This window comes from Takifugu flavidus, chromosome 1 (genome assembly GCF_003711565.1).
Source record: "Takifugu flavidus isolate HTHZ2018 chromosome 1, ASM371156v2, whole genome shotgun sequence".
NCBI classification, from domain to species: Eukaryota; Metazoa; Chordata; class Actinopteri; order Tetraodontiformes; family Tetraodontidae; genus Takifugu; species Takifugu flavidus.
Window position 1 is genome coordinate 21,036,152 of NC_079520.1, and position 19,057 is coordinate 21,055,208.

Here is a 19,057-nt window from a genome sequence, read left to right on the forward strand (position 1 = left end):
GCTGTAAATAGGTAAACATTGCTGCGCTGAGAGCTTCTTCCAGTACAGGAACATTCCTTGAAGGCCACTCACAGGCTATGCTGCCTTCCTTGCTGGATATCTGGCACATTTATCCACCTGCTTCCTCTGTCTCCACTCCTGCCCTGTCTGTACCTGTGGATTTATCCACCTCTGGAATCTGGAGCTGCTTCTCTTCACAACATTTGTCGTTTTTATTCAGTTTGTCTTTGTCGGCTTTGGTGTTTTAATCTTTCCTTCAAAGAGTTTTTAAGTCGGCCAAGCACCTAATGTATTTACAAATCATTTAGCAGCAGAAGTCATAAAAATGAGAGGAATCCTGTAATGACTGTCACAATAGATGTATGATTCAAAAATTTGGTCCTATTATTAGTTTTAATAAGCCATTATCTGTTCACATTTAAAAACCACAAACAATTCAATTTAAACAACTGAAATGTTGCTTTCCACAAAGATTGATAACTTTGTAAATATTTTACAATATTTTTAACCATTTTGACAGTACAGTTAATTTTGATAGTTCATTGTTACTGTAATATTTTTGTTCTGGTTTTTTGAACAAAACTCTGATAAACCAGTTCAACACCACAAAACTTTTGAAGAATATTTTTTAATGCACATGTTGTCCGGGTGGAACATTTCGAAGCTATTATGTTGACATTAGTACCTTAACTTCAACAAAAGTACGAAGGAATTTAAAAAAAAATATCTACTTGCTAAGTTTTAGTTAAAATGCTCATTATGGATTTACATTAACACAAACTATTATTGTACACCAGTAACCATGTGATTAGTCTACGTAATCGATAAGCAAACAAATGGATTGTGATTAATCCATTCCCCCATCTGAATATGTCCCTAAAGGTCAAATAAAACCAGACATACCTCCAGACTCTGATATAAAAGATATATTTTTATATCAGTGTTATCTTGTTGTGTTATCTATGTTAGCTTTCTTCTGTATGTTTTCATTTTGCTATCTAAAACCAAATAAGGGGAGGAGTGTGTGAGACAGAAAGAGAGTGTGTGCATGTGTGCATGCACATGCAAGCTTGTTTCTGCATTTGTTCAGGCTCAGTGTTACTCACGAGGCATGATGCCTTGGTCTGCCAGCTGCTTGCGTGTCCTCCTCTGCTGAAGTCTTAACTGTAGGACTGAAGTCAGAATGGGGAAGGAGAAGAAGAGCAAAAGGGAAGGTGAGATCAAGGTGTGGAAAGACAGGTAAGGTACAGACAAAAAAGTGAGAAAAGACAGATACTGCAAACCACTTAGTAACACAGGGTTGGATTTTTTTTTGTTTTTTTTTTAAACCCACATCATCTACAAGCCAGAAAGCATCAGATGTCAGTTTACAGTGTGATCAGACAAATGTGCAGTTTGAACTGTATATGCATATGCATACGGAAAACACAAAGAAAACAGCGTGGCTTGCTCACAAATATTTCTATGAGCAGGATGGAGAATGATAAACACAGCTCCTGGCTTTTAAACAGATCAGATGAGGCAGTGTGTGGTCTGCAGGGTATGCGCACGTTTCAGTGTAGAGAAATGGTCTAGGTGGGAGTGCAGGGTCATAAACATAGATCCTCCCCTGTGTCTGCTTGTGACTCGTGTCTGTGACTCTTGCTTTTTATTTCTCCAAAATAAAAACCATGTAGGTTTTCCCTCTTCACTTTTATCTCCAATATCTTTCTACAAAGCCTAGATCTGACACACCAGCATGAAATGTTTTCTTTTTCGTAAGGCCCTATTCACTTTTCTTCCCATCTTGCCTATTTTTAACCCCATCGGATATTTCATTTTGATGTAGACAAACGTCATGCATTGTATGAATTTCTCTTTAGCTATTCTTAGGAGTCTGACTGAGTCGACAAGCTCGGGTGCCACTTCATAACACTGCACCTTCATTATGTAACAGGAGACCCTTCTCTTCACCCAACATCTGCTTTGGTTTACAGTTAGGAGGCCGTAACCTTTGAGTCACAACATCAAATGCCGCGACTGTCAGCACTGCGGCCTGAAACATGGCTGTAAATGTACAACTGATATAGGTTTTGTTCAAAAACACAGAAAAATACACATTTATTCTATCAACAAATATTTTCTTTCTACATGTCAGTGTTTAAAATTGTTATAATAGATTTGTGGTTATGATTTAGTTTTTGTTTTGCATAAGGCTGCATAATTGACTTTTTTCAATCCCTAATCTCCATAAACACATGGCAAACATGCTAGGTGATATACGTAGACCTTACTTCACTGTTTTACTTACCATTTTTTCTGGGTAAAGCACAGCATGTACTTACTTTGCTCCATTTATAAAATGATTTGATTTGTTATCAGTACAATATTTTTTTCTGCAAATAATCCCACATGGTAAAGGTTTTCCTTTCATTCTCTTACACACTGAGACATGCTAATTTCTGCATATAGGTTTTCCCTTAGAGGCCAAAATGCTCTGTGTTCACTGAAGGCTTATCAATAATTATCCCTGAAAAAAAAGAAAAACTGTGTAATCTACTTTTCTTCTGTAAGTGATTCCCTCCCAGGGGCAATCTGTCCTGATTGCAAAGTGCACATGTGACAGAAAAAAGAGCAGAGCCAGACTGCGTAATCACAGATCACTGAACCGTGTGCTACTCTGCCCCTCTCACTATTGATGTTCAAACTGAAGAAATTTGTTTCAACTTTCTTGACAACAAAGGACACACAAATCCACAACAGTTGTCAGATTTATTATGTAAATAGAAAATTATTTGTCCTGGTTTGCACTGGTAAAGTGATGATCATTACTCTGAACAGTTTAGTAATGCTCTGATTTACCAATCTGTTATTGTTACAGTAATAATAACACTTTTTACACTTAAACTTAGGGGTTTGTGGCATTTGTTACATAAATTCCTCGGACGTTTCCTTCAGGGTTCACAGGAATGTATTTGTGACAGATGTATCAGTGTGACTTGTATAAATTTTAATAAACAGACATTTGTGTTTATACTGACACAGAAAACAAAAATCAGCCTAGTAGTTCAAGGTCATCGCATGAACAGGAGTCAGGTACAAGTTGGGTCAGCATTCCAAAATTACCAGAAAGTTGCTCAAGACTTTTCAGTAGTCAACAGTGGGATACCAGTGTGATCCAGACAGCACTTCAGCACACAAGCCAACTCATTCCAGAGGTAAGTTTCTTCTTATCTGTTGCCAGAATGTCATTGAAATTGACTGGATGCTTCAGGCTTGAATTCTATTTATTGTTTGGAAACAGCAGCAATATCCAAAGGTGCCACTATCAATCATTCCAAAATGTTTAAATATGGAATTAATTTTGATAAGCATTTAGTAATAAGCTTGAGGGAAGTGTTCACTTTGAAGTAATCTAAGTCAACTAAATTTGACCAATGGAGTCCTCATTAATAATGAGTTGAAATGTCACTTAATTTACAAGATGATGTGTTTATATAAATAGCATTTTGAGCTATCACTGATCAATTTGTCTTCAAAAGCAGATCATCTGCAGCTGGGCTGGCACAGTGTTAACTAGATCCACACTGACAAAACGTTCCAGATGACCCAGCAGCATATTCTTTCATCAATTGTTTACAAATGAAAAGCAAAAATATTGTGAAAATCTCAGTGACCTTGTTTCAAACATGGCTTTTCTTATTGGATTAAGAAGCTTTTTTGTCATACAAGAATACAATGAAATTTCCTGCAGCAACCTCTTCACAGCCACGAGGAAGAGTCCAAATGGTTCATTTTCGGCACTGCATAAGGGTTGTCGTGGCATTTCGTATAAGGGTCATTTGCAAGATCAATTACGACAGAGGTTACCTGGAATATAAAAGGGATCCAGTGTTGTCTGCTACTGTAGCTGAGGACGTGTGTGTACCTCCCAGTCGTGTTCTAATTTAGTCACTAGACATCCTTTCATCACACACGGGCTTTAATGGATAAGCATATGTGCATGCACACGAGATAATGCTTGGGAAAAATCCCACCGGTTGGGGATTATTTATATACAGCTTGTGAAGATATGACAACATTTTTATTGATCATGGCAGTGAACTGAAAAGATCACCAGATTCACCAGCAGCTCAGCTTCTGCGGTGAAGTTTGGAGGGCAGATTTTGACTACTGTGTGGGACATGGTTATTTATGCTAATATAGCCAACCTGGGATGCTATGAGTGGCCTCTACGTACTAGATAAATCTCCTGAGCATCTCCAGTTTACTCCAACTAAATCTAATATCTACTCCAAAGCCTTCACTGTCAGAAATTTGAGAGTCACACATATTATTTGTTACCATCAATTAGGTTTAAAAGAAATTCTTCTGAAAAATTCTTAGGAAATTACTCTTTTCCTTTGTAACTTAATCACTGGAGCAAAAAATTCGATATTAGTCAATTGTCATCCGTTGCAGTCTTTCTAGATTAGCCACAAATGTTATCCACCTTTGTCACAGTAGCACTCGGACATTATTCAATCTGCACCGAGCTTGTAACCTTTGCATGGGAGTGGGAACCGCCACTGAGCAGTCTTGAAGATCCTGCAGTTGTTTCTTCTTAGATGCAGTGGAGCTGGCATACTACACTTTACATCCTTGGGTCAGGACACTCTCTATTCTGCAGTGGTAAAAGTTTTTCAGTGGAGGTTGAAAGACTTTGTTCCCTCTCAGCGTTATCAAGAAAAATAGATGCTGCTGCTTTATAATAATGTGAAACATGTTTACAGTCCATTCAGATCCTTTGTTTTGGTCTGTGAAACTTGACCTGCTTCAATTCTTCTCAATTGATGCTCAGGGCTTAGAGCAGTTTGGTCCTCAACTTCCAGGTGCTAATGGAGATTTCTTTGTGTCTTCTTGGTGTTGGGGTTGAGGTGGGTGTCACTGCAGCAGGCCACCAGCAATTGGACATCTTCCCTATATGGTGCTTTGCCATTGTTGTTGATCAGCTCCACAAATTTGCAGTAGCATCTGGCAATTTGATGAGGTACTGGAGCCATGAGTTGTGACGCAGTCCCAGTATGTACAAGACTGGACTCAGAACACATGGGAGAGAATGTGGGAGTGCCCATTCTGACCTGGTGGGGTCTGGTAGGAGGTAGGGACTATAGCTCGCTGTAGTGAATGGTTAATATTAGTGCATACTGCAGCAGGCTGGTAGGCACATAATTTCAGCATCTTCCCTGGTGCTCCATCTGGTCGTAGTGCTTTGCTAATGTCGATGCCATGCAGGACTTGCAGTAACTAATGTTTTTGGGTGGTGGGGGGCTGGTCAGCCTTAAGTCAGCTTTTTGTACTCTGCCTGCTTGCTTATCCCCTTCAAAGTGGGGGAAAGACATTGAGCTAGTCTGGGAGAGAAATGTTACTAAAGGGGGTGTGTGTTTTGCACTGTGTGTAGTCTGTAGTGTTCTGGATGGACTTCCACATGGACTTGTTTGGCTCTGCTTTCTGTATTTTGTTTTAGCAGCTTTGGTGCCTCTCTTCAGGTCTGCTTTAGCCTTCCTGTAGTCCTACCTGTGTCACAACCTCGGTGCTGAATCCCTGACTGGGAGTAGTGCTCTGATGTTGGTGTTAAACCAGGGTTTGGGTTGGAGAACATGTTCACCTGTTTTCTTGTCGTTACACGGTCCATGCAGAAACTGATTTAAGACAGCACAGAGGGTCATCACAACTCCATGTCTGAGTCCTCAAGGATCTCCCATAACATGTCCTCAAAACAGTCCTACAAGGATAGTGTGGCCTACAAGGAGATAGTTGGCTTGTACTGTGGCTCAGGCCTGCAAATGAGGGTTTGTAAGTTGGTGTCAGAAACAAGGAAATATGGTCCAAGTGTCATATGTGAGGGGAAGGGCAGGTCTTGTAGGCTCCCGAAATGTTTGTGTGGACCTCATCTAGTGTTCCTACAATCCTTGTTTTAACGTCAACCTTCTTGTCACCTGACAGGCCTCTGTCACCCCACTAGGAAATGGTCTCCTCTCCTCTCCTCTCCTCCTCTCCTCTCCTCTCCTCCTCTCCTCTCCTCTCCAACCCCGCTGATCCACTCAACTTGACTCTACTGGCAGCTTAATTTAGTTAATATAACGTATTTCTGTATGTATTTTCTATGATCTATGCATATTCTCTCCTCTCCTCTCCTCTCCTCTCCTCTCCTCTCCTCTCCTCCTCTCCTCTCCTCTCCTCTCCTCTCCTCTCCTCTCCTCTCCTCCCCCCTTCTCCTCTCACTCTACCCAGTCGGCCATCAGCAGGAGGGTCCCCCTACATGAGCCTGGTCCAGCTCAAGGTTTCTTCCTGTTAAAGGGGAGTTTCTTTGCCATTGTTGCTTGTTTGGGGTCAGGCCCTGAGATTCTGTAAAGCGTCTAGAAACAATTTTGATTGTAAAAGACGCTATATAAAAAAAAAAAATTGATTTATTGATTCTAAAATCCGATGAGCAAAGTCTTTCATTTGTGTGGTTAATGGCTCCTGCAGCAATGCAGAAGCCCTCTGAGTCTTTTTTCTGTTGCTTTCTAATTCTCTCATGCAGCTACATTAGCCCTTGAGTAGTAATACACAGAAGCTACAACCACTGGAATTTAACGTGGCAGTTAAAAAAATCTACATAACATCGATAAAAATTCCACGTCTGGAAAGCAGTGTCTCTCAATAACAGCAGTGACCATGCGTAAACTGCTGTAAATATAGATGCACATGCCCCTCCTCTTATCTTAAGGCCTCGTTATGCTTCTGCGTAGCCTGTCGGCCACATGAACACGTTTTCTATATAGATGGGATTCATCATCTATACTTCTATAGACTGTCGTCTGGTTTGCTATGAAACTTTCCATATAAGTGATAGATGCCATACCATTTTTAACGGTCTGTCATCTGCTTCTCTGTTTGAATCCCAATGAGTGCAGAGGGGAAACCTTCATAATTATATTTACTGACAATCCCTCCAGGCATGTCAAACTCAGTCCTCGAGGGCCACGATCCTGCCGGGTTTTCTATCCCACTGAATGCATTTTCAGCCTGGTAGGACAGAAAACCTGGCAGGATCGTGGCCCTCGAGGACTGAGTTTGACACATGTGAATTATTAGAAAGTTTTGATTAGCGAAAAGCACATACACCAAGACATCCATTGTAGAAAAAAACAAACAGACAGAGAACACTCTATGAGTGGGCAATAAGAAAATCAGACAAGCTATTCCATTTGTCATTTAGCTCAAATGCTCAAATAAAGGATATATGACCAGTGTCTTTGCTGAATTCAAATTGATAATGAAAAATTAGATCACCCTGGCCAAAACAAAAACGTCATGGCACAAAACAAAGTAAAGTTGGAATAATGACACCTAGAATTTACTTAGTTTGCTGAACTAGTCACTGGTCTGCCATGGTCTGCAGTCCCTCTCTATACAGTTATAATTTTTAGGAGGAGCACGATGTGCCTCTGTGATGGTCACAGATGATGCAATATTGACACAAACCCCCACAAGCTACTCAGAAGCAGAAGCTTAAATGGACCTTTCCCCAAGTCTGATGTGTGGTCTGCCCAAAAGATTGCTAGCTCCACAGATAGGTCCAGAATGTTCACATGCAGCCAGGTCCCCGTTATCACCCTAATGCAACTGTCTATTTGATTGTAAATGAGCTGAAGTTTAATCTTGCCCATTTTGGTAAAATGGGGACAAACATGGCCAAACTGCTGGTTTTTGTGCAGTGACAGTTAGCATAGCCCTTGTTTGCCTCGCTTCTGTTGTCTTCTTGGTGGTGCCGCTTCACGGCCCATTGTATCCTCTCAGCAAAAAAAGTCGAAATCTTTCTGCTGGATCACTCCAGCCAGTCTAGTGTTGGTTCAGGATGATAAGTTTGGCACGGGTGTAAATTCGTCTCAACATGTAGCTGCTAGCTCGCACAGAGCAACAGGTCAGGGCATCTCTATGCACTGCTAATACACTGACAGCACCTGCTTTAAATATTGAAAGGACTATATTTTTCATCCTTTGTGAATTTTTCGAGTAATCTTTAACAACTCACAGTGTGCATTGATGTAGTGATGGTATTATAATCAGTTATGCTCTCCCACCTTAGCTACAGGTGAAGCCATGATGAGGCAAAACATGAAAACTTGGACTACAACCATTTGAAATGAAAATGGAACATCAATGAACCAGCAACCTCCAGACTGGGGAAAGTCTGTAATGACCTCTTAATCTATAATTTTAGTATTGGACAGCAGTAGTTCACATAGACTTGCCAACAGGAAAATACAGTTAACAGACAGACAACTGGTTTAAATGGATCTCAAAATGCAACTCATGAGCATCAACTTAAAGAAAGCTGTAATTCTTGAACCACCTGACTGTCTGAGACTCCCCTTTACATCAACGGTTATCATGGAGAGAATTATGTGCAGCTTCACCTCTTTTACGCTCAATATTTCACTCGTGCACTCATAAATTCCCTTGACCCTTCAAATTGGTTGTTACCTTGCATCACCATATTTTAATCCTAACTATAGGCTGTTTTCCGTGGCAGTAAAGACTCAATCTTTGCACAGTCATGACCCTACTTTATAGTAACCTTATCAAAACTGAATTGGAAATGGCCCGAAGTACAATTAACTGTTGCAGCTCTGCTCACAGATATCATATAAAAAAGAGTTGTCATTCATTTTAATGTGCTGCATTCAAAAGCAAAGTGTTTGAACTATGCATCGTGGGAACATGTAATGTAACAGCAGACACGAATAGATTGACATGAATCCATATATACATGTTGGTCATGATTGAATTTCTGTGCATGGGCAATTGTGCATGTAATCTACTGCAACCTCTTCTCAGGTTCTAAACTGACCTTCAGTTTTCTAAACCCAGTTTTACTAAACTCGCAGCAGAATAATCATTTGACTTTGAGCTCCACAGATTTTTGTCAGATCAAGCCAGTGAATTTTCACTGAGCCTGAGTTAATAATTTTGAAAATGTACAGTACAAGTAAAGGCACTACCACCTTGGTTGAGCCAGTCAAAATCAAAATATGGTGTGACTTTTCGAGTAGTCACATGAAATCAGAGGAAATTTAACAACTTAAAAAAGATGTCAAGACAAATCCATTCTCGAAAGCCAAAACAAAACTGCTAAATGCATGTTAGATAAACTGCCAACTCACATGGCCCCTTTGGACAATTTTATTAAGTGAATGATTTTGGAGTAGCTTGGACATGGCCAATGGGACACCTCTCATTCACTTCTGAAACATCTGCCTTGTTGTCCTCCCTGGAGCACTAGGGGTCATTTCCCAACCCGCAGATCTGCTCTAAACAACTCAGAGGAAAGGCATCATTTACTCTGCCATTTCTGGTAAGCAATTAGAACTCACAGGCAAACTGTAAAGAAAAGCTGACAGCAACATTTGGCACATTCACAGCAGTTTGGAGAGTTGCTTTTAGAGAATTTAGAGTTTTAGAGGCAACAGAGAAAGCTGGGTTTTGGACTTTGCAATTGTCACTGACAGTTACACTTCCCTCAGGGAGGTGGCAGTGTTGCTCAGACTACACACAGAAATACGTTCTTCATAATGTTAAACGTTTAACAGCAAGAGAATAGAGTATGTGGAAATAAAGCTCCAAAAGCTGCTGTACATAAGATGGAGATATAATTGTTGCTATTATACACGCTCTTCCCCCATCTCTCAAATAGACCCATATACACCCACATACACAGCTTCCCACTGAACTACAGCAAGATAACCTGTGACCCCTCTCCAGTTCCGTAATCTGCCATTATCAGCCTGCACACACTGGGAAATATCTCTCTGGTTTGCCTCAGCAGCAAGTTGGCATGGAGCAAGTGCAGTAACCTGCCCAAGACACCACCCTCACATGTCCTCTTTTTATGAGGGAAGAAACATCATCAAAGAAATACAGCCAGCCTATGAATCTCTCACAGCTTGACAGGGCACATCGTCAGGGCTCAGTTGTTACTGTGCAGGATTTCTTGACCTCGGCCAGCCTCCCTCTGATTTTCTTCTCAGCATCAATTTATGACACACCTGTTTGCTTGTGTGAACTGAAAAGCTCATCACAAGTGTCAACGCAACTTAGAGTGATATTAATGTGTGAAGGATTGCCTGTAAATGCCATGTGTTGACATTTGTTTTGCCAGGTTGCTGAGAGGAACAACAAAGAAGACATAACTTCACACAGAGTCATCAGGTGACTTACCTGATCTAAACTTGCTTCGTATCAGTATGGAGTGTTCGGAGCCCAGAAGAGTCATAATGCTAACAATACAGGTCCAGTGTTTAAGAGGTGCAAAATGAAGTCATTCGATTTGCAGTGTGCACTTTGACCCTCCTGGTCAGCTCTGGATGAAGATTAAATGTAGCAGCCTGCTTCATCAAGTGCTCTAGTGGAAAAGTGATGTAGGGAAAATAATTCACTGGCTTTGTGGAATCTATCAGCAGCCGGTGTAAGTGCTGGCTGCAGACTATGTCTTCTGCTTCCTATCCCCGAGAGGCTGACGTGGGACTGTGTGAGTCTGGTCAAGCTTTGGTCCCATCCAGCTGAAAACTCTGAGGCCCAGGGAGAGCACAGAGAGAGAGAGATATGCCCTGTATGGGGAGGAGCCTTAAAGTTTGCTCCGCCTGCCAGAGTCTGCGAGGCTGGGCAGATAGGCCCCTGCTGATGACTTCTTCCTCCTTTCTTCCTTTCCTTCACCAGTGTAAATATATCTGCCTATCAGCCCTGTTGGCCGTCATTGAAGAGGAGAGAGGGGGAGCGATTAGATCCAGATAGAGACACAGATAGTGGAGCAACAGTACAGCCAGGAGGGAGAAACTGGGAAAAGCAGAGACAGTAACTTTCCAGTGTTGGAAAAAATCTAATATTGACAGAATCTGTCTCACAGGAGCTAAATTTCCAATAATTTCACCTATTCAGTCATTGTAGATGCTTTGCACACAACATAGCCATGAAGTAATATACTAGACCATAAGTACTTATTTAAGAAATGGGATTTTCTATATTAGGACTTTGTATACCGTTTGCATACATAATATATCTGTTGTACTTGCTACATTAATGTTAGATACTATATTGTTGTTAGATGCTTGGTTAGATCAAGGTTATAAATAAATAAATTAAGATGCAAAAAATGTAAAAGCATTGGTTGGGCTAATCATGTAAAACATCAATTCCCCAAATTCCATTTTTTCACCAACAGAAATGTCATTGTCACTGTCATGATGATGACTGTGGGTTTTGGTCACATGCTAAAGTCCAAACGTGATTTTTATTGTTATATTTAAAAGAACAGTGGAACATTTGGTAAATATGCTTATTTTCCAGCGGTTGCCACTCCCAAATATATTTCATCCTCAACTTTCCCAAGAGCAGCTGGGGTCACGGAGGCTACAGTATATCAAGAAATCTCTCTAGATAACATTTTTTCTTGTTAAGGTTTTCCTTAATTTAGGCCCAAAGGTTTGTCTCCTAATATAAAAATATTTTCTCCATATCTTTTCATCTCCTTCAGCTCCATCTCCAGCTTGTCGCTCTCCACAAGTCCCCAAAAACATTCCCTAATATCCTCACCACTTTCCAATTTTGCTACTGTAAATACAAACTACACCAAAGAAAAGTGTGTGACTGCAGCTCTTTTCTCCACTTTCCACAGCAACGCCACACTAATCAGCCACTCAGAGCTTCTTACGGCAACAGCTCACTGCTTCTGCCCCACCGCCATCCATTTTAATCCCATCACACCATAAACACTGCTCGGCTTTTGTTGCTGAGCTTTGACATGCACACAGCAGCGATGGACACGCCAAAACATTAAATGATTCAATGTAATAAATGACGGCAATGGTTCCATTTCTGTAACCCGCGTGCTGATGTGCGCCTCAGTGAACTCCAAAAAGCAGCACAACGCTTAACTCAAATATTTACATAGAAGCTTCTCAGGCTGCAAATCTTGAGATGACAGTCACGGGTACATTCATCTTGCATGCACTGTGAATGAACACACACACATACACATGCACAGGAGTCCAGTGTCTTAATTAGCAGGTGAAAGTGCTTAAAGGGAAGGTTTGTCAAAGGGTTTGACAGTGTACACACAGCATCTCTGAAAGATTCCAGGAGAGGTCACCCAGCCCTGGCTTAATCCTCCCCTTTAATTGGGGCCTATGTCAACGAATGTGACAAGTCTCATCTGAACCGTCTGGAGTTGCACATGTGTGTAAAGAAAGAGACAAAAGAAGTTCATGCTCATAAACCAATTAGACAGATCCAAGAGCATGTTTTTTTACATTATATACATTAAGCGTGCAGCAGGCTGTCATAAGACACGTTTTTGTGCTCCTCCCTCTGATGCACTGCAAGATCTCTGATACAATAAATGTGCACGACTTGGTGAAAACCCACATTCCATGATGCTACAACCTAAGCCCAGTGAGTTTATTGGCCAACTGTGCAGACATCTAGATCAAAAACCATGACAGCCAGTGTTTGGTGTCCATTCTTGTGCTTTAAGATGTAACAGATGTGAGGAGTTGAAATGCTCAAACTGCACAAAATATTATAAAAATGACATCCAAAAGTCAGCGGACTGCACGGCTATGTCATACAAAGTGACTGGGTGGTGATTTAAGCAACTGCTTCCCATTGTTGTTGCCATCAGTTCCCATAAACACCGAATCAGTCTTATTCACCCCCACACCACCACTGCAGCTGAGCAGCTGCTGATAGGAACACACACATACATATTTCAAATGCTTTAAATGTCTCTACCATCTTTGGAATCCAGCTGTCCCTTGACCAATTGCTTTCAAGAGCATCACTGGCGAACATAAAGAAGCATACTTAAGTGTACTGGCAAAAGCAGCATGAATGGAAGATCGGCTGTACTGAATGAATGCAAAAGCAGGATTCAGGATTTTACCTTAATTAGTTTTCAGTTATCTGTGGCTTACAGAGGTAGGAGGTGGTAATAGTGCCCTGTCAGTCTTTATTTTGTCTTGCAATTCTGCCTCAGTCTTCTAGATGCGGTCCTGGCTCCTGGTGATGATTCATTGCTGGGTGGTTCTCAGATAAACGCCATAAGTGAATCAATGAAGATTCAATGTGCAAATACAGCTGACGAGAATAGCAGTACTCATAAAAGATGTAAAAGGAAGCTAAAATATGCATCATCTTTTATCTGCTGGCAATGTAAGATGATAACTGCCAGAGTTGGAAGAAAATGAATGCTTCAATGTACATCATTGTAAGAACTCCCAGAAATCAGACAAATTCTATTTTTAAATTTGGGGAGAAGGGAGTTTATGTACTTTCCACTGTAAATTTTAAACAAAAGCTTGTATGTAATATATTTTTTAAAGACCAGTGCTAACTACCTTGCATTTCGTTTCAATGTAAACTGCTGGTATTACATGCTGCCTTATTTATCACATGTGAAAAAAATGACCTCAGATATGTTGCAATGTAAAAGCATTAAATAAAAGCAAAATAATTAAAAACTGACAGCAAACCTCCCATAAAATATTAAGACGACACCTAAAAATATCCCAAATTATTACAACCAAAACTGCACTTTAAAGTGCACACAAGCACATTTGAAATCAGTTCTCAAGCTACAGACCAGTCGGAATGGAGCTACTTATTGTCATGTAGGCCACGTGATTTCAACCATAGATCAGTTACTCTCCCAAGCACGTGTACTGGCAAAGACAACAGTCCCAATAAAGTGCTTAAAAGTACCATTGGCTGGGGTAGATGACAGCACCTTCCTATGACTCTGGGTAGAAATAAGTGACAAATAACAGAAGACAGATGCTCTTGAACCAATTTCTATTCACAGTGTCAAAATTTGGAAGTATGATGAATCCAACACTTCCAGTTTTCACTGGTCCCCACTATACTTGTCACCACCGGCACCAACAGTGTAATATGCTATTTAAATAATTCCCACATTTACAATATTTCAGTTGTAGTGTCATGTGTCCCTCACTTTCCACAGCCCAATTATTTTTCTATTCTCCATAAAACAATTATGTGTTTTGCATAAAATATTAAAAAGTAGACACCTTTTTTAAAAAACTATCACTGCACTGCAAAGAAAAACAGGGCAATAGGGTAAAATGAGGTTAGATGATGGACACTAGATTTATCAACAGATTTAACTTGAGAGTGAGTCAGTCCTTTATCAGCAATCAGTGTTATCAGAATGCTGAATGTTCTCATGACACTGGTCACTGACAAAAAACAAGGAAACGAAGAAGATTAAGGAATGAAAACAAATTGGATGAACTATAAAGAATATAAGAGCAGAGGAGAGGGTGGAGGAGTCAGAAATATACTGTGAGAGGAGTTGACGGAGGCTTGGAAAAAAATGTAGGGATGGAGCCAAAATGCGGTTGAGTGTTTCCCTTCTTTGAGCAGTGGTTATAATGAACAATTTCCAAAGGGAGCCAACTGAATCCAAACCAGCAGTGACAGAAAGACGAGCCCAAGCCAACCACCTCCACTCCTGTCTCCAATTACACCCACTCCTCTGCGGTCATGCTTTATCTTGTCTTCAGCTTGGTCATCTTTACTGCTGTCCCCTTGCTCAGACTTCTGGACATGTCAGAATGTTTGGGAAAATGAGCTGAAAGGAATCCCAAACCCGAGCACTGGGTGCGAGGGGCTCTGACTGTCTCCGCTTCATGTAAGAGTGAAAACACAGGGAGGGGATGATGTTGTGTGCGCTTTCCTGCTTGTTTAGGTTTCAGCAATTGACATTGCCTCCAGTGCCGTCTACAGGCTCTGGCTGGCGGCCACAGAAGCGAGCAGGAGGCAGACTGGGGTGACTGTAAAGGCTTCAACAAAGAGACAGGTCCGCATCACCACAGCTTAACACTAACTCCTGCCTATTAATAAGGGCTGTAGTCTTGTTAATGTGTGTCCATGACTAACAGGGCAATAGACGGCACATAAAGAGAAACCATGTGTGCTAGGTTTAAGACTTATGATGCTTGACAGAGTGCAAAAAGAAATGAATTAAGTAAAAACTTGATCAAATAGAATGACTGAATAATGGCTAAAATATTTTCAGGTGAAGATGTCACGTTTAAATTTAGCATGGTCTGGTTGTGCAAGTAAACTGTAACAGCTTATTTTGTTCATATTTACACTAATTTGTTGGAAACTTGTTCACAAATAAATGATCCAATATTATCAGAAAGAGCATAAATGGCTATTGTAGCAGAACCAACACAATTTCTACAAAAAATGATTTCACTCCCATCGGTGTGTACTGGGACAAAGACAATGTTCCCAACAAGCTCAATCAACTGGTTGCTTGGCCGTAAGTTCTAATGAATCAACTTACACAACTGAATCTTCCCCTAAGAGTTTTGTTTGGGTTCAAAAATGTCTATCTACATTTCTTTCAAATCATATCAAAATAAAGCAGCAACGATAAATAACTAAAATATATTCGAAGTCTGATTTTAACTGGTTTCATTTCAATGGATAATGGAGGACTGAAATATTGTATCAACTCATCATAGGCCAAATCAGTAGCTGGCTTCTGCCTTTTTCCATTGTGATTAAAAACCAATACCAATGACACAGTAGATTTGCATCATCTCATCACTGCATGATTCATAGAAGACATACAGAAAGGTCTCAGTACTGCAAATATTTAGCTATCTGAATCTCCTGGCCTGCTCCAGAACTTCTAAATGACCTAGCTGAAATGGCCTGTCAGGCAGCACATTCCTTCTCTCATTCAGGACCAACTGGAGCCGTGTTTTTATTGGTATGACCCCACCTCCCCACAACCTCGCAACCCCTCCTTTCCCCCACTGACATCTGTGTGACAGAATAAAACATGCAACAGTGATACCGGGTAAGATTTTAGTTCTTGCAAAAACAGTTTTGAAGAGGGTCTACGGCTGGGTCGGTAATCTGATCTAGGTACAAATAGGAAGCAGACACAAGGGTTGCCATGGGCCACAGACTGATCCCTGTGTACAGGGCTGGTATCTGCCAGGCTGGACTCCACTTGACCCAGCAGGACCACAGCCTTATTTATAGGTCTACGTGTGTGTGTGTGTGTGTGTGTTTGTGTGTGTGGTGTGTTTCTAGCTACATGTGCACGTGTGTACTACGTAATTGCACACTCACCCGGAGGGTAGTTTGTCTAATCACCAACCCTGAACATTTATCAGGGCTGACATTTTTTGCTATTCCACATTCAAACCAAATACTAGGCTACATGTGCTATCTACAGAGGGCTGACTTATGTGAATTGTAAGTAAGGAATTATGCTATCGTCATGCCGACCCATTGATTCGGTATGTTGCCTTCTTTTTTTGTGATTTTGCCCTAGATAGGTAGTTTGGAGACAAACCTTACTTTCTTCCTCATCTGATTCCAAAAGCTGAAACAACAAGCTCACACTAACAACACTGTTGCTTTTAAGACCCCAGGGACCATTGGTAGGTCATTTTTGTAGGGTTGAGAATGGGGATGTCTGTATATGTATTGGGGTTTCTTGATGTCTTTTTTCCCGCTTCTTTTACGTATGTATGTATGTCTGTCTGTGTGTGTGTGTGTGTGTGTGTGTGTGTGTGTGTGTGTGTATGTATGTATATATGTATGTGTAAACCCCGCCACACTACATTTATTTGTTAGGTTTGGAAAACTGTACAACACTCCTGACTGAGTGAAAAAGAATCACACAAATCTGGTCCTGCTGACGCAGTTAACAGGATTAGGGACCATATAAAGCTATTGCCTTTACCTCATTGGGTATGGCAATTTTAATGGCCTCAAGAGCAGGCAGCAGCAAAAAATAGGAAAGGCAAATCAAACTGAAACAAAGCAGAGAACTAAACTTTCATGTATTACTGTCTTACAATGTGCTTTATCAGTTGTCAGGCAGTAAGCTCAGTCATCATGTGGTATTCTGGATTTTACAATGACAGGCAATCTTGGGCTGTTATGTTATAATAGCAATGCGCTCATGTCTAATCATGATTTTTTTTTTTTTTACAGCAAATCTCAAGAAGCATTTGAGTGTTATATAAAGGCACTTTCACAATATGATATTTTGAGTAACTCAGTTCCATTGAGTGGTGAATGCCAGAGGTTTTGTTCTGTTCACTTTCACACTGCGTTTTTGTAAGCGGACCAAACTGCCGGGAAATGAGCACCAACCAGGAGGAAAAAACATTGCAGCTCAGATGAGCTTTCTCACCTAGCTGAACAAATCAGACTATCTGGGAAATTTAACTGTGGTCTGTTTAAAGGAGATCAAACATCCCTGATGATAGAAGAGCAGTAACAATCAAACCAGTATAAAAAGGCATCAAGAATAACTTTTTTTCACAAGTATCAAAAGTAATGAAAGGTGGGGATCATTGGTCTACTCTTCTAAAACAGAAATACAACAACATCATGTAGTAATTAAGGGGTCTAGCGACTCAATATTATTTACTGCAGAAAATGGAAGAATAAATATTAGAGAAAACTGAACAAATAAATCAATAAATCATCAAATAAACAAATAAGCTCTCCTCTTAAGAGAGCATGCACTGGAGCCATTTCCATATTAGACCAAAACTGTGAGTCTGATGATTCAAGGGTGTTAAACTGGGACGGTTGTTTGAAAAGTAAAGGGTTGGTTTGTAAAAGAGGACTTTAATCAAGATATTTCACTTCCGGTCAGAATTTGACATGCTTAAAAAGTTAGTGATTTAAACAAATCAATTGTTCAAATCAACACACAACTTACATGGCATCTTTTTGTTAATATGTCCTTGAGTCTTGTTTGCATCAGACATTTTCTCTGATATATTCTGTGTCTATTCTTCACATTAAAATTCTTATTTACTCTGGTGGTCCAGGTATGTTCTTAACTAGAAACCTTTCAGCAGCAAAAAAACCTACCTCTTAAGTGTGTCCTTGCATCTAACTCCCTTAAATTTCTCCAACAAATCCAGGAACTTTTCTCTGAGATCTGCTGTTCTTTGAGGTTTTATTTTATTGCAACATAGACAGCTTTGAAACACATAATCCTCAGTATGTGGTGATTATCACCCAGTGTACAGTCACAGTGTCCACAGTCTATGGATTTACTTTATCTAAATGACAGTTCTATTATAAATTATCCAAACTATCACACAGATTAGAACTGAAAGGGTGGCCTTTTTTGTATACATTTTATGCTCTGAACAGTATGAAATGATTATTGATTACAATCTTATTACCATTGTTAAGGACTTGAGCAATGGCTGTAGCTTGCATGTAATTAGGAATAATGATATTCTAGTATTTATATTATATTATAATTTTGTATTTTCTAGTATTTATAAGTCTATAGCAGCATCAAAATAAGAAAGGTTTTTCAGATAAAGGAAAGACATCTGCAATACCAATACAAACATCCTTATGAACACAATTAGAACTGACTCGAAGCAAAAATGTGGTGGATTCAAAAAGGTGACACCTCCAGTCATTGCAACACACTAGCTGTCTGTCCCCCCCACCACACACTCATTTCCATGGCAATGTATAATGTCACTGGCTGCCTGTGTGTTGAGTTGTGGACCGACGATGATGATCACAGGCCTGAACGACTCATTGGCTCCATAGGAGCTGGGAGGGGGGGGCAAGTAAGGGGAGGAGGCAAAATACAACTACACAGTGTCCTCAGCTTCAGAGAAATGATGCTGGAATCTGAGAGACAGCAAGGATTCCTTCCCATCAATGTCTGAAGAGTTGTCATCAATCCAGATGATGTGACATCATATTTTAACCTTGTCTGTGTACAGTAATTCAGATCGCTTTTCACTATTTAGTGCAAGAACCATCAAAAATTAGAGCAGGCCCCTTTGGAAGTTTGTAGTAATTCCAACTCTAATTTCTTTTTCACTCTTCCATTTCTTCTTTCAAAGTGCCTGAAGACCATTTCATTCTCTGCGGTCTGTGATCCATGCTGGAAAAAACAACTAAAAACATGATTCAATGTTAACATAGAACATAAATAACATGATACAACAAATAA

The 19,057-nt window shown here is 40.3% G+C and overlaps 1 protein-coding gene across 7 annotated transcripts in view; it reads right to left on the reverse strand.

Moving 5' to 3' along the window:
• Positions 1-19,057, reverse strand: part of myocd (myocardin) — a 95,537-nt gene that overhangs the window by 14,162 nt on the left and 62,318 nt on the right. For 4 of the 7 annotated variants that reach the window (XM_057056048.1, XM_057056092.1, XM_057056038.1 and 1 more), the window contains one exon: positions 1,107-1,172. The exons of 1 other annotated variant lie outside the window; for it this stretch is intronic. In XM_057056048.1, the coding sequence (XP_056912028.1) occupies positions 1,107-1,172 (66 nt within the window). Of the gene's footprint in view, positions 1-1,106; positions 1,173-10,224; positions 10,582-19,057 lie in introns of those variants that run through there. 2 more of the 7 variants (XM_057056064.1, XM_057056083.1) reach the window with 2 other exon arrangements.